The 16,257-nt window shown below is 48.9% G+C and overlaps 1 protein-coding gene across 3 annotated transcripts in view; it reads left to right on the top strand.

Moving 5' to 3' along the window:
- Nucleotides 1-16,255, top strand: part of ADAM19 (ADAM metallopeptidase domain 19) — a 77,131-nt gene extending 60,876 nt beyond the window's left edge. For all 3 annotated transcript variants that reach the window (XM_019740367.3, XM_074313848.2, XM_074313849.2), the window contains 10 exons: nt 2,450-2,645; nt 3,956-4,064; nt 5,367-5,571; nt 6,323-6,400; nt 6,518-6,626; nt 7,700-7,844; nt 8,662-8,746; nt 9,050-9,274; nt 11,767-11,919; nt 12,688-16,255. In XM_019740367.3, coding sequence (XP_019595926.3) covers nt 2,450-2,645; nt 3,956-4,064; nt 5,367-5,571; nt 6,323-6,400; nt 6,518-6,626; nt 7,700-7,844; nt 8,662-8,746; nt 9,050-9,274; nt 11,767-11,919; nt 12,688-12,741 — 1,359 coding nt within the window. In that variant the 3' untranslated portion in view covers nt 12,742-16,255. The remainder of the gene's footprint in view (nt 1-2,449; nt 2,646-3,955; nt 4,065-5,366; nt 5,572-6,322; nt 6,401-6,517; nt 6,627-7,699; nt 7,845-8,661; nt 8,747-9,049; nt 9,275-11,766; nt 11,920-12,687) is intronic.
- The last annotated feature ends 2 nt before the right edge of the window (nt 16,256-16,257 follow it).

The raw sequence follows: 16,257 nt of genomic DNA, 5'->3' as shown, positions 1-16,257 counted from the left end.
TGGGTTCAAATCATCCCAGAGGGTTGTGCCTCCTGGTAATTGGGAGAAGTTTTTTTTAAAAAGGAAATGTCCACAGACAGTAAAAAGTAAGCTAGATTTTATGTGGAGCTCCTAATAATAATCCACATAATTTTGATTAATGTTAATGGGTCCCTTATTTGATGCCAGGCACTGTGCAAACAACTTGATATATGTTATCTCATTTAATCCTCACAAAAGTTCCACGCGATGTGTGTTACTATCCTCAGTTTAAGATGAGGGAACTGGGGGGGGCTCCAGGAGAATAAGTAGCTTATCTGGGATTGCACAGCCAGGAAGGGGATGCACCAGCTGTCCCCAGCTCTGCAACCCATATTCTTAATGCTGATGTGGGAGATATCACTGTTACTAATGGTCTGCAATCTCTTATCCGCAATTCTGAAATCCAGAAAAGTTCTGAAAACTGAAAAAAAAAAAAAAAGTTTTAACTCATTTGATGGTAAAATTTGACCTGAATTGACACGAGGATAATGAGCCTTTAAAAAAAAAAATCACACTTATGTCAATATTTATACTTCATTGCAGAAATATTAATGTGTTTGGATTATAAAGTGTACTCCAGGCCTTGTGGGGGGTAATCATACTTTTGTAATGTGTATGATTATACATACCAGTGTACGTACATTTGTATAACGTCTGCTTCCTAAAATCCGAAGCCCATCCAGCCCCAAGGGTTTGGATGCGAACTGTGGACCAAGTGGTCCACCGACCACTTGCTGCGTGCATCAGATATCGTTCAGGTGTTTTATTTGAACTCACTCTTCCTAGCAACCCCACAAGAGGGTTACTGTCCCGTTGACTTTGCACAAACGCACAGAGGTTAAGTAGCTGCCCCAGGTCCCGCTGGTGGTTAAGAAGCTGGGATTTGAACCCAGGCACACTGGCTCCAGGCTGGGTTCTCTTCCTCTCCATCCTGCTCCAGGATGGAGAGATGAGTCCTGTGGTTTCTTCCTCTACACACGGCCCCTGCCCACCCATGCAACTGAGTCTCCATGCTTTCAGCAAATTGCTCAGCTGGCCCATTCTTTTTTTTTTTTTTTCATGAGTTCAACTCCACACTCTTTATTCTCCCTTAGCTGGCCCATTCTTGCCTTTCCTCCTGGTTGGACCTTGTGGGTGGTGTGGAGTCATCTGAGAGCAGGGAGGGCCCTATTCTCAGGGGTAGCTCTCCTTGCCCAGCCCAGGGGAACTCACACGTCATCTGGTGAGTTCTGGTTTGACTCTAGGGTGGACCAGTATCCCTCCAGGGAGGTTGTGCTGGGTTGGGTCCTTTAGTCTCGGACCAAGGCCTGAGAATGAGCCTGGAGAACACCCATCTCATTCTGTCCCAGGATTTCAGTTTGCATCTCAGAAAGGATCCCCCGAGGCGAAGTGTGTGGGAAAGACGAAGCTTGGAGTCTGAGACTTCAGTTCAAGCTGTATGATTTGGAGCAGCCTAATAACCATCTGGGCCTAGGTTCTTTATCTGTAAAATGGGAAGAGTATTAATAACACTGACCACAGGGAGGCTGGAGGACTCAAGTGAAACTCAGTTTTACCATTTGCCCAAGGTGTGCTACTGACCAGGTTGCTTCATCTGCAGAATGAGGCAAATAGCAGTATTTGTCTCATGTACATTGTGAGGATCGCATGAGAGAAGTAGGTGTAACACACTTGGCCCAGTGTTTGGCTCAAGAATGGGGATGTATTATTGCTCAAGGACTTTGTAAATTCAAAGATGTTGTGTGCATACTGGTTTAGTGTGTGCGCGTGTGCACACGTGGGTATACATGTAGATGTTCAGGGGAAGATGTGTATACATATTGTGTTATATTTTGGTTGTATATGTGTGAATGGGTCTGTATGTTTGCATATGTGAGTTTATAATGTACCTGTGTGTGTGTGTGTGTGTGTGTGTGTGTGTGTGTGTATGTATCTGTGCCTATATGTTAATGGACCTGGCTCACCTGCCACTAACTCGCCATGAGACTTTGGATACATTGCTTAACGTCTTCTACCTCAGGTTTCATCATTTGTAAAACAGGATAATTATATTACATAAAACAATCATGAAAAATAAATGAAGTAATATTTGTACCGGGCACTTAAGTGGAGCTCCCTAAAAGTAGCCGTTATTACTGAAGCACTTAGTAAACTGTAAATTGTTGCATAGGTATTATTTCGTACCCACTTCTTAAGACTGCTATGAAGAGGAAGTGAGTTAGCATTTGTGAAACAACCTGGAAAACTCTAAGTCACTATTCATATTAAAAGGTTGATGGTTCGAACTAATGAGGTCATGTCAGAGGTGCTCTGAAGTAAGGGTGATGGGAAATTCTGTTCCACAAGAGTGATGCTCATGAGTCCTTTGCTGGTAGGGTTGAGGGCAGCTGAAAGATTGACTGTGTTTCCCTCTCATTCCTCGGCTCAGCTGCTGGCCCCTGGCACCCTGTGCCGGGAGCAGGCACGGCAGTGCGACCTCCCAGAGTTCTGCACGGGCAAGTCTCCCCATTGTCCCACCAACTTCTACCAGATGGACGGCACCCCCTGTGAGGGCGGCCAGGCTTACTGCTACAACGGCATGTGCCTCACCTACCAGGAGCAGTGCCAGCAGCTGTGGGGGCCTGGTAAGTGAGTGGGGTCAGTGGCCCTCCTCCCGCCCCACTATTGGCAAACCAACCTCCCCCTTCAGGCGCTTGGGTAGCTTAGAATCTTGGCTTCAAAACAGCATCTGCAGATGCTGTCCTTGGGGCAGGGTAGACTTCCAGGGAGAGGCAGTGGACTGTGTTCTTCCCAGTTCCTCAATGCTTTAAGTTCTCAGAGCAGGTAAATGGATAAGGATAATCCAAAAGAAAAGCAGGCAGAAGATGGAGACAGACAAGGAAAGGCAAACGGCCCTGAGCTATGCGAAGATGCTTACTCTCACTCATATTAGGTGAAAGCAAAGTATAACTACTGTAAGATGAGATATTTCATATTTCAGATTGGCAAAGACTGAAAAGTTAATATACTGTAGTAGTCGTAGTAATAATAATAATAATAATACTATACCACCACGAGAGCAATAATACTATAGTTGTGTGGAGAGTGTGGGGAAACAGGTCCCACCCCTATGGAGAGCAATTTGCAGATAGGAAAACTATAAATGCTACTCATTAGACCCATCCATTCTACTACTTAGGAATGTATCTTACACTGTACTCTCACGTGCACGTGGAAAGAGATTTGCAAGAATATGCATCGCGGCATCGTTAGTTATAACAATAACAACCTATGTATCCTTCAGTAGGGACTGATTAAATTAACTCCTGTACATCAATACAGTGGAACACGATGCAGCTGAATAAAAGATGGAGGTAGCTCTGCATGTACTGCATAAGATGCTCTCGCACAATCAATTAAACGAACAGCGCGAGATGTAGCATAGCGACTAGAATGTGTTGCCATCCTTTATCAGATACAGTAGCTCTAAAAGATACACAAGAATTATCTCTAGACAATAATACCGTTATCTGTAGAGGATACGTTGTTAATTGTGTTTGCTTCTCCAAGGTATAGGGAAATAGGAACTGGAATGGCTAGTTGGAAAAATTCCCCAAACATAACTTTATTTCTTTTAAGTTTTGTACATGTATTACCTAATTTTAAAAATCTTGAAATGAGACAGGCCTTCTTCATTAGAGAGAAGAGTTAGCACACAAACCTGCCATAGATAGAAAACCTTGATAAAGTGTAAAGAACTGATATAACACCTAGGTCTCGAGGAGATAGGGGTGGAATAACCTGATAGGGGGTACAGGAAGCAAAGGCTGCATGTTCTGTCCCAGGAAAGTTTCTTAATCTCAAGATTGTGTCAAGGGTTAGCGCTGCCCTTTGGGAGCTTCTGACGTTCACTAAAGTTGGCTAATGTGCGGATGACTGTTTCTTGCTCACCCAGGAGCGCGGCCTGCTCCTGATCTCTGCTTCGAGAAGGTGAATGTGGCCGGGGACACCTTTGGAAACTGTGGGAAGGACATGAACGGGGAACACAAGAAGTGCAACATGAGGTGATGACCGCAGGGCAGACCCCATGAGACGGGGGGTGGGCAGCACAAAGCAATTCCTGTTCTGTCCGCTTCACTCCCACACAGCTCAGCAGCGTGGCTGGCCCCACTGCTGGGCCTTTAAATAAATTGGTCACAGTCAGTCATCTCTTCCAGGCCCATTTCTGGACAATGCCCCATTCAGCCCTAAGGAAGTCAGAGGGAGGGTGTGGATGGCAATGCTTCCTAGAAAGCTGATCAGACTTCCTTTAGGGACCTTCGTACAGTAGGGGCAGGGCATCAGCCTTTTGTGTCATTTCTGCAGGGTGCTAATTATACCCTCATCTGAATAGCCTATCATTCTCACTCGTTCAATCATTTCAACCAGCCATCCATCCACCCATCCATCTATCCATCCATCTATTCACCCATCCACTATCTATTGAGGGTTACCACGTGCCAGACCTCTGCTGAGTACATGGAACTTTTAATTAACAATGCAGTGTGATAATGGACATGCAAAGAGAGCCACCCAACCCAATCTTACTGGGTGGAGGCGATTTCCCAAAGGAAGTCTAAGCTGAGATCTGGAGAAATTATCTAGTTGAACAGGGTGGGGAATGGTGCTAGTACCTGGGAGAGTGTCCTAGGCAGAGATGAGTAGAGAAAAACTGGCAGTCAGAAGGACTGATAACAATTTGATATAAAGTATCATTCTGGGGAGAAATGGAAGGGAGGGGCTGCGGAAAAATGAGCCTGGGTAATCAAACATGGGCCAGATCATGAACAGTCTTGAATGCATAGCTCGGGGAGTTTGGACTTTGGCTTGAGAGCAGTTTGGAAATTAGATTCCAGTGGGGCAAGAGCAGAGGTAGGAAGATCAGTTTCCTGGTATCCAGGTAAGTGAGAGAGGATGGTGGTGTGAATTAGGGCAGGTATATAGGAGGGAGGGTTGAAAATTGCTTGAACCCGGGAGTGAGGGAGAATGGGCCATTGGGGATGATACAGGCTTCTGGCTGGCGCACCTGGTGCGTGGGCGTGCAAGGAGCAGAAGGGGCGGGTTACTCAGTTCAGGCCATTGTCATAGTAAAGAGGACTTCCCAAGACCAGCTTTCCGGCCTAGATCTGTTTGGGGACAAGGATCCTGTTTCCTTCCCTTGGTCTAAGTCCGCGTGGGGTCTTTCCTGGTGGGTCCCTGGAGTGTGCTCATAGCCCCTGTGCCCCTCCCCAACCCTGGCCTGCTATGCTGGTCAAGAAAGATTGAAGCCCTTCTGTGCCCCGGCTCTTCCCCTGCCTCTAATTCCCCCTCCCTCTGCTTGGGCCCAGAGATGCCAAGTGTGGGAAGATCCAGTGTCAGAGTCCCGAGGCCCGGCCCCTGGAGTCCAACGCCGTCCCCATCGACACCACCATCATCATGAACGGGAGGCAGATCCGATGTCGGGGCACCCACGTCTACCGAGGCCCCGAGGAGGAGGGGGACATGTTGGACCCAGGCTTGGTGATGACCGGGACCAAGTGTGGCTACAACCACGTGAGTCCCCTTTTCCAGCCTCACGCAGGAGCCGGGCTGCAGAGGACAGTGGCTGAGAAGTGCGAGCTCTGGAGGGAGGACGCTTGGGTTCGAAGTCCAGCTTGCCCAGCCTCTGTGCCTCAGTGGCTTCCTTTATAAAGCAAAGCGAGACCCATCCCCACAGAATTGTTGTGAGGACTACGTGAGGTAATCCCTGTAAGCCATGTAGACGGGCTAGCTGTTAACACTTTCACCCTCATCCTTGATTATTACATGAATTAGACACGGACTAGACTAGGAGTTGGGGAAACCTGTGGAAAATAATGGCACCTGTCTCAGAGTTAACTGTGAACATGAAATTATAAAAAGCATATGAAGCACTTGGTGTATAGTACCTGGCACATGGCAGATTGCTGTCACCGTCATTTTTCAGTGTAATATTTAAATTAGTGCATATTAATATGGAATTAAGTATCTAACGTATAACCAACATACAGTAATATTGAATGTAATGACACATATTTATTATTTAATATAATGTTTTAACCATATAATATTTGTTTTCTCCCTAATCATAAAAGAAATAGCAGAATTTAGTTAACTACTGTCCTGTCCTTGGCTTTTTATGTTGTTTTTGTTTTTCACTGTAATAACTAACCTGATGGGCTGCCCTTCTGAGTCCCATATATTCTAGGGACGAAACCCCATCTCCTGGTTGATTGCCAAGTGTCCCCTCCATTGTGCTCACAGTTCAGTTTCCTCCTCACTACAGATTTGCTTCGAGGGGCAGTGCAGAAACACCTCCTTCTTTGAAACGGAAGGCTGTGGGAAGAAGTGCAATGGCCACGGGGTACGTGTGCAGGAGGTGGGGGGTTCTGGGGCTCCTCCCTGCTGGTGTCCGGGGCAGGCCCTGTGGGAGGCTGGAGCTGTCCAGGGTGCTGACACCTTTGCCCTGCCCTTGCTCCAGGTCTGCAACAACAACCAGAACTGCCACTGCTTCCGGGGCTGGGCCCCGCCCTTCTGCAACATGCCCGGCCAGGGGGGAAGCATCGACAGTGGGCCCATGCCCCCTGAGAGTGAGTGTCCAGCCTGCTTGGGGCCTCTGCCCACCTTTGTGAGGAGGGGTGGGTGCTTTGGGGGCTGGTGGCATGTTGCACACAGATAATGAGTCAGTTTCATCACCTTGATTTTGTAGTTGAGGGAACCAGAAAAGACAGGTCAAGTGGGAGGAACAGCTGAGGCTGGCAGCCTAGTGTGGTGCTCAGCTCAGCGGCTCTTCCTCTGTCCTTTCTACTGAGGATCAACCTGCTTAGAGAGAGAGAAAGACAGACCATAGGTTATTGAACAGTCTCTTCCTTTTTGGAGGGATGGATGGTGACCAGTCCTTCTAAGCCACCTAAAAATAGTCATGAACCTGAGCAACATTGGTTCAGATTCCCTTGGATGAATAACGCTTAAAATGGAAACTAGACACTCAGAAAAATGTATAGTTGTTTAGTGGAAATCTCAAGGATTCTAGTTGTTTGGTTTCCAAGCTTTTTTTAAAAAAATAGTAGCAAAGAACTTTTTAAAAAAAGCAGAATCTTTCAAGGAAGAAACCTCAGTGTATAAGACAGATAAAAGCCATGTGTCATGTGTATATGTGTGTGTGTGTGTGTGTGTGTGTGTGTGTGTATAATTACATTTAAATTTATAATTTTTGAGGACATTGAGACAGCTTTGATGAAACCACCTGTGAAACTGTGGATTATGTGTGAGAGTTCTCACCTTAGGTCAGTTAAGCCTCTCAGTGTTTTGTGTTGGTTGTTTTATGTCCAGGAAAACATGATTCAGGCTGAAAACTAGTGGTAAATAATAATAGAGCTGGAGCTCCTGATCTTGAAAGGGACTCTTCAGTTAAACAGAAGTGGCTGGAGAAACTTTATCCTGAGGTCTGCACCAGCAAGTTGACCTGATTTTTCAGCTGCTCTTAGTGGTTTCCCAGTGGTACACAATGTGTGCTTTCTATTGCGATTTTTAAGTTAAAATAAGTAATACACATTAAATGCAAATCAAGTATCTGAAGAAGAATCAGGAACACACTGCTGGAAATCCACTACTGTAGTCCAAACAGCCTCTAACTCTCTCACGGGGGTTCTCTTTCTGGAAGGTGTTGGTCCCGTGGTAGCTGGAGTGTTCTCAGCCATGTTTGTGCTGGCCGTCCTCATGCTGCTGTACTACTGCTGTAAACAGAACAACAAACTGGGCCAACTCAAGCCCTTAGCCCTTCCCTCCAAGTTGAGGCAACAGTTCAGGTATGCTGGGGTGCCATGAAGGACTTGGGGTCCCCATCAAGCCTTCTGTAAGCAGTACCTGGTGGAAAAATGGGTGGTGGTGGGTCTAATTCAGGGAAGGCCAATGCAAGGTACATGTTGTCCTTTCCTGTCCGCCGTGCCCCGTGACCGGGGCAGACATTACTAGTTGATCTCACCATAAGTGTTCTCTACTGAGCCTGGTCATCGCTTCAGAACCCGTCTCATCAGAATGCCCCCAAGCAATTCAAGTTGGAGTATGAAAAGAAATCTGTTTTCCATCCTTAATCGAATTGATTTGCTCCCCATTTTCAAGAGCAGGAAACTGAGGCAACAAAGAAAGAAGGTCTAGCTCAAGACACTCACAGGGGTGGCTGGACTTCACCTAAGCTAGTTTTTAAAGACCTTCATTCCTTTGGATGTTGAAGATGTCTAATCTCTGAGTTCCCTATGAAACTATACTTGTTCTGGGGAAGATTTTAAATCCCAGGTCCTTCTGGATCAATGCCTAAGGGGGATTGGTTGATGACGGGTGACATCCTTATGTCCCCTTGAGGGAGAAAGGTCTTAAAAGGTTGAAGAGAAAGTGCTGAGGAAAATTCTGCTTTGTATGAGGTCAACTCTCCTTTCTTTGGAGTTCTCCGTTGGCCATACGTGTCCCTAGGCCATACCTAGGGAGCTGGGGCTCAGGGGGACCCATCCCACTTCCTCCAGAGCAGACTTAGGGAGGATTTAGCAGTTTACTGGCTGTGCTTGAGTCAGAGGGAACTCAGGCTCTGACCCTGATGATCACGTGCCTTCCCCCATCCCTTGTTATTAGTTGTCCCTTCAGGGTGTCTCAGAGCAGTGGAACTGGCCATGCCAACCCAACGTTCAAGTTGCAGACGCCCCAGGGCAAGCGAAAGGTAAGGGCTTTGCGCCTTGAACTTTGCTATTTTTCCTTTATTCTCAGGACCCTGCTGGATTTTCCTAAGAACCTCTGTGGCCTGTGGGGTTGGTAATAAAAGCCACTTTCTTGGCATGAGAGACATTCAATTGGTTCTGACATCCCCTGATGACTTTAAAGGTTGCATCTGGTGGATTTAACAAGTCACCCTGCCCTCCCCTCAGCCTTTAGTCTTCTCAGTGAGACACACAGGGGCACCCCTGAGTTTTTAAGAGCATTGAGAGTTCCTGTGTCTCAGATGTTCCTTGTCTTATGCATATAGGTGACCAACACCCCTGAAACCCCACGGAAGCCCTCCCAGCCTCCTCCCCGGCCCCCTCCGGACTATCTGCATGGCGGGTCCCCACCTGCGCCCTTATCTGCACACCTCATCAGGACGCCTAGGAACTCCCCAGGGGCCTGGTCCCAAGTAGAGAGGAAGGAGTCATCCAGGAGGCCTCCCCCAAGCCGGCCAGTGCCCCCTGCACCAAATTGCATCCTTTCCCAGGTAAGTGGATTCTCGGCAACACTGGGCAGGGGGCATTGCTTTTAAGGCCATCAGCAATGCAAAATGACTGAGGCTGGGAACTCGCTGAGTCTGAGCTGACTGCCTTTTCTGCATTCTGGTAAATATAGGGTGAGAGTGATAAGTGTGGGGAAATATATTCCCCAGGTAGCCCCTAAACTACAGAGGATTTCCTCCCTTGTTTTCCTATTTTATGACAAGCCACTACCAACCCTCCCCCCAGAATTAACTTGATTCAGTTCTCCCTGGTCTTTTTCTCTCCCCCAGATCTTTGCGAATGCTGTTCCCTCTGCCCGATATACTTTCTTCCTTTCCAATGCCAAGCTCCTCCTCATAGATGCCACTTAGATGCCACTTCTCCCAAGAAGTCTTGTCCGATCCCTGAAGCCTGAATTTGGTGGCCCTGTACTTCTCGCATCATAATGATACCACCAAATTGTACTTATTGTTCTCTTCCACTAGTCGGGAAGTCTGACTGAGGGATGTACCATGACACCTTGCTCATTTGAAGGGCAGGTCAAGGGGCAGGAGGCTCTGGGAGGTGTGAGGGGGGCTGGGCTCTATATCGCCACCCATTTACCTGGCATGCCTGTGCTCTGATGGCTCCAACTGTACCTTCTGGCAGAAGTTCCCGCCGCACAGACGCAGGGGCTTCCCGGGCGGTGGCTGGGCCTGGTGCCTTCCGGAGTCAGCCAGTGTGTTTCGGGAGTGACCCCTCAGTGGGGCAGGGGACTTGCTTCTTTTTCTCCTGGGACTGATTTTCTTGGGTACAATCCAGAGGGCTCCACTGGGGCCCAGGCTATCTCTGAACCTAAGGACTGTGGGGTTGGCAGCGGGTCTTGGAGGGCCCCTGGGACATGGGGCAGTGTCACAGTTTGGCAGAGCTAAGAGCACCAGGTTTGGTTCTCTGATAATGTGAAGCTTCTTCTTTCCCATCTGGGACTGGGGTGTGATGGGAAAAGCCGTGCAAAAAGGGAGGGGAAAGACTGACAGAGAGAGAGGAGAGGGAGGGAGAAAGGGGAGAGAGCCAGAGGAGGAGCGAGAAGGGGAGGGGATGAGAGTACAAGTCTGCCTCGGCTGCCATAACAAATACCACAGCCTGAGAGGCTTAAACACAAGAATTTTTTCTCACAGTTCTGGAGACTAGAAGTCCAAGGTCAAGGTGTCGGTATGTTTGGTTTCTTCTGAGGCCTCTCTCCTGGGCTTCTCCTGTGTCCCCAAATGCTCCTTCCTTTGTGCACGCGTGCCCCGTGTCTCCCTGTGTGTCCAAATTTCCTCTTCTGAGGTCACCAATCAGGGTGGATTAGGGCCTCATTTTAATTTACTCAGCACTTTGAAGGCCCAGTCCCCAAATACAGTCCCATTCTGAGGTCCTGGGGGTTAGGGCTGCACCATACGAATTTCAGGGGGCATAGTTCAGCCATAACAAAAGGAGAGGAGAGAAAGGGAGGACGAGGGGAGAAAGCAACACACAGATAAGGGTGTCAAGAGAGAACAGGTGTAGGAGGAGAGAGGGTGGGTGGTCCGTTCAGACCACTGTTCCTAAAAAGTGTGGGCACTGGAGGCCTATTCAGTGAAGGTGATGTCAGCCCACCCCAAGGCACTAAGCAATAAGGTGGGGTGGTGGTGGTGGGCCCAGGAGCAAGGGTGTTACAATTTTAAATATGGTGGTCAGGGTAGGCCTCATTGAGACAGAGATAAAACGTGAAGGTAATATAAAAGCACAAAGAAAAGAATTCCTGTTCGTGTGCCCCCATAGACAACCAGGCTTTTTTTCAATTTTATGTTTATTTGCGCAGGTAATATACATATATGCTCTTACTGAAAAAAAATTTAAATGTTCACCTGGGCACCCTCCCCCCACACACACACTCACACCCATCCCTGACCTGTTACCAGTTTGGTCTGTATCCTTCCTGACTTTTTTCTGCACGTTTAGATTTATACTGGGGGCCAGGAAAGAGAGGGTCATGGTGACTTATTTTACGTAAACTGTCTTCAAGCTTGTACGTCAGCTTGCAATGACTCCTGATCATCTTTCCACAACAGCACATATCAAACTTCTTCATTCTTTTTAAATGCTGCATCACATGTCACCGTATAAATTTAGTCCTTTGTCTATTGGTGAAAATTTGGGTTATTTATAGTTTCTTTTGCTGTCACAGTGCTGCAGGGAACAGCCTTGCAAGTTCACTTTTGTGTACCTGTGCAAATAGTTCTCTAACATGGGTCATAGGAAGTGGAGTGATTAGATCCGAGAACGCTTATTTCTAATTTTAATAGATTCTGCCAAATTGCTCTCCCAAAAGGCTTTTTCCTGAGCATTGAAACATATGCACACAATTTCTTTTTAAACGGGACCAGATAATATATCCCTTTTCTCGTCTGATTTTGATCTGTAATTATACTGGAAGCATTTTCTTTCGAACAGGCCCCTCTGGCCTTTTGAGTGAGGCTTGTGGCTTTCTCCCCAGGATTTCTCCAGGCCTCGGCCACCCCAGAAGGCGCTTCCAGCTAACCCGGTACCAGGCCGCAAGGGCCTCCCCAGGCCAGGCGGTGCCTCCATACTGCTGCCCACTGCCACGGGCCCTCATCAATCCCAGCCTCTGATCGCACCTGCCCCAAAGGTGAGTCTTTTTACCCTCAAGGTAAAAGCTGAAGCCAGAGGGCTGCGGGGGGCAAGACTGGTTGAGAAAACAGATGAGTTACAGGGCTGACCTTCCAGAACAAAGGCCAAGGACAAAAGCTTAGCGTTTCTTGGTGCCTGCATAACTGTCCCTTAAATGGGTGGTAGGGTTTTTGGTTTCATGTGAAAGGTGATATCCTGGAGGCTGAACTGTGGTGGCTTTACACTTGGATCTGCAACTGACCAGCTGGGAGGCCCTGAGCAGGTCACCCTCTTTTTTCTCAGTTTCCTTTTCTGGAAAGAGGCAATAAGCAGAGCCAGCTCCCTTAGGTTGCTGTGAAGGTCCCAGCACTTAGTTTGTCAACTGCTGGCCTGTGGTAGGACGTGCACACATCACTTCTCTTATTACCTCTTCCCTTGGCTGATGTGTCCTCCGGCTGCCAGTCCTAGGAGTTGGGCCGAGAGGAGGTGAGAAAGGTGGCAGACCGCCCTGTGTTCCCAGGAGGCCCTGGGAAATCTGTGGACTGAGCTGCAGCTTTTGTGGGGAAAGAGGGGGATGGCTGTCAGCTCAGGGTCGGGGGACACCGCCATGGAAGGTTTATGGTCTCAATGAGCAGACTTGCCAACAGACTTCTCCGGGAAACCCTCCTTCTGGGCTGGTTGACTGTCTGCCCTTGCAGCCTGTCAAAAGCAAGAGGCCAGCTGCCCATTGATCCCACTGAGGAGCAGGTAGCTGATGTCTCTCTCCCTCCCTTCTCTCTTTCCACAGGTTCCTGAATACAGATCACAGAGGGCTGTGGGAATGACTAGCTCGAGAATCTAGACCTGTCTAAGGGCTGCTCCCTTTGCTTGAGGAATCTGAACACCGCGGCCTCTGGAAGAAGACTGTCTGGCCACCTCTGAGCTCCTCCTCACCTCCCGCCTTCCTCCTGGGACCACCGCATCTCCGAAAATCTCCTTCTGGACTCAGACCTCCTCAGCCTCCTTGGAGGCCCAGAGGGACCTCTATATGAAGGCATCCAAGTGTTGTTTTGTGCAATAGACAGCCCCAGGTAGGGAGAGGGGAGCGCAGGAGAGGACGAATGGCAGCTCTCCTCCAGCCTCCCTTCAACTGGCCCCTCACCTCAGAGATGCCAATAGGGACAGCCCAGGCTGTCCGAGCTGGTGAGCCCAGCTGGGAAAAGTCCCTTTTAGCCCTTCAGGTGAGGACTTAGCTTGGAGAAGCCATCCATCCTCGTCCTATGGTGGAGGGTTTACATGAGAGCTTTCCATTGAGTCTGTCTTCCTGGAAGGTCCAGGCTAGACAGGCTGGGCACTTGCCTGTCCTTTGTAGCTCTGAGATTGAGCGCGGTGGCCCTGCCCAGGGCTTGGTTGACATCACAGCTTCTGGCTCTGCGGCGACATGTGAACAAGTCAAGTCCCCTCCTCACCCCACTCCCCAAACTCTCATATCCCCTTATTTACATGGGTCACTCTGACTCAGACAGGTACTATTTGTAGGCAGTGTAGACAGCAGGGGGAGCGCTAGGCCTCCTCTGAGCCGTAATGCCAAAGGTTTTGACTCTTGACTCAACGATAATTCTTGGTTGCCCTTTGTTTTTGCTTCTGCACTTTCCAAGTCCCCCGCGGGTTTGATTTCTCCTTCCCCACTTGGGCCCATCTAATGTGTGGTGCTGTGCAGGGTGGACCCTCAGCAGTCCCGACGTCCCAGGGATCTGGTGCTAGTGACCTACAAGTCAGGGTCCTGCCAATGGAGCTCCTACCTTGGTTCTCAAGAGTATTGACCTCAGTAGACTTGGGCCGTGGCTGTGGGTGTCGTGGCTTTATTTTCCATTGTGTTTTGTGGCCTCAGCAGGGTGAGGGTCTCCCTCCTACTTCCTGACCTAAATCTAAGGAAAGTAGGGTCCCCAGGGGCAGCAGCAGGTGCAGTGCAGGGAGTAGACATCCTAGGAACTCCAGCCTGTCCCTTGAGGCAGGCCCGTTGCTGCCTGAGCAGAGAGCACGCCTATCTCTAGAGGTCCCCAGAGAAGCAGCAGTCAGCAGCCTTGATGGAGCAGTCTGAGCTGGGGCCAACCAGGCTGTTTAGGACCCACTTCCTCTGTTCCCTCCTCTGATCCCTGCCTTTATCTGGCCCTCACAGAAAGAACTCAACACAGACCGGCGGATGCCACTGCAGTGGGTCCTGCCATCCCCGGGGCAGGGCAGGAGGGCTGTGTGATGCTCTGCTAATACAGATGGCTTGCCACTGGAATGTTCTCTGGGACTGCCTCCCCCCCCCCCCCCAGAAAGGTGCTGTGTGGCTGGGTCCTCCCCACTTCCTGCAGTGAGCAGTTGTTTACTCTTGAAAACCTCAATACAAGGAAGAGGCTTGAGCTTTCACTCCCCAGGACCCCCTTACAGTTCTCTGCACACAGTAGGTGCTCAATGGATGTTCCTGGGTTTGTAGACAAGGGAGAGATGTGGGATCTGTACCTGGGGACACACGGGGAGTGGATTAGAAAGATCTCAGGAAAATGAGGTTCTCTTCCCTCAGGTAGTCACGGTGTTCATGCCCCTGGCTCCCTGACACGGGCCCTGGTTGTCCCATAGCCAATGGTCTGCCCTCCTTGCTGCCGGATTAAGCCAGGGGACACCCTGCCATTTAGTGTGCTACTCCAAAGGTCCCAGGTCTCAAGGCTGGGACCCAGAAAAGGAAAGGGGAAAACAACCCCACAAAAAAGCAAACAAACAAACCCCAAATCACCCTTAAAGCCAAACCCATGGCTCACAGGCAGTCGGAGGCTTGTCCAGCTTTCCCCCAACACCAGGAGGTAGAAGGCTTGGAAGGGAAATGCCACAGCCATTGTGGCTACATGAGCCTTTTGAACCCGAAATCCACCCTCCCTGGAACCACACCAGAAAGAGACCTGGGTTGTTGCTTTCTTGCTGTTTTTGTTTTCCATTTGTTTTCCAGAATACCACCTTCCCTCCATCCCATAAAATTCTACTGTGAACTGGAAGGCAGTCACATGTTAAAATCTGATAGAGACTTTGGCAGCCGATTCTACTGACTGTTTTCCTCCTGGTTCTGTCTGGGGTGCCGGGCATTGTCATTCTTGTAGGCCGAGGCCCAGGAGCAAGACCTGCCATGGTGCACCCCCATTTCTCTCCTGGGCTCGTGTGCTGCTTTGAGGTGACAAAACTAAATACGGATTTCAGGAAGGTGGGGACTTGATTTGAAAGCATTACTGCAAGCCTGGGGAAGGGAATATTGCAGTTAGGGTAGGGGGCTATTGCAATAGGGAGCACGCTGCTGCGAGGTCTGCCAGCATCCCAAAGCTCAGAGGAAGAGAACTTTCCTTTGTAGGAAGGAGTGAACTTGGCTAGAAAGAAGCACCGTCAAGCACTGTCTCCGTGCTCAGCCTTTTGGGGAGGGGCTGTGTATTGGCTCAGGCTGAGAGTGGGTCCAGGTTCAGAGTCTGGGGGGTGGGGGTGGTGGTGGAGGAAAGGGCTTAACTAAGCCTTGGTGGAGTGAGTTGACCAGCCCTTTGTTCAGATGGAGATGCATATAAATCTTTTTAAAAGCTGATTTAGCCTTCTGCCAGTTTTACAATCCTGGAAATGTTTTTCTTAAGAGCCTGGGAGCCATCTCTGAAATGTAAACCTCAGGGGACCCAAGGGAGATAGCGCCTGGCTCCCTGTCTCAGTGGGAGCTTTGACGCAGGCACCTGGCTCCCAGGCGTAACTACCTGCTTGCCCTGGGTTCTCTTTTAGACTTGTTTACTTCTTCCTATAAAAGCTAAGTCCCTTCCTGCCCCAGTTCCGAGACACTTGCAGACCTCATGGTGTTGCAATAGCCCCTTCCCCCTATTGCAGTAATCCCTTACCATTCCTTGCAATAATCCAAAGGCCCCGCCCCCCTTAGCTATGTCCAAATTTGTTATTTGGGAGAGAGGATGGAAGACTTGCATATTTAAATTAAGGACCAGTTCTAAAGTCAGTGGTTGTATTAACTGTGTGTATAACAGCTCTGCTGGACACCTAATAAGAAAGCCAAGGAAATACCAACTGGAAGGTGCTAAGAGGGGTTCTGCAGAATCCAAGCCAAGCGCCCCCTAAATTACCCTTCCCCGCATCCTCTCACACCATCCACTATGTGTATGTATGTGTCTGGGATCCAGGGCAATGTGAATTTTCTTTTATTTGGGAGATTATTCGTGGGAAACAGATGCTCTTCTCTCTCGTTCACCTATTAATTGTTTACAAAATGTGTACATCTATGCAAAATACTTGAATGGGCCATGGTGCCTTTTTTCCTTGTTTATATTTAATTAAAATAAATTGTCACTTGAAATGTTGT

The sequence above is a fragment of the Rhinolophus sinicus genome, chromosome 5 (genome assembly GCF_057876585.1).
Source record: "Rhinolophus sinicus isolate RSI-liver-muscle chromosome 5, RSI-T2T, whole genome shotgun sequence".
Lineage (NCBI taxonomy): Eukaryota > Metazoa > Chordata > Mammalia > Chiroptera > Rhinolophidae > Rhinolophus > Rhinolophus sinicus.
This window is presented reverse-complemented; position numbering and strand designations above follow the sequence as displayed.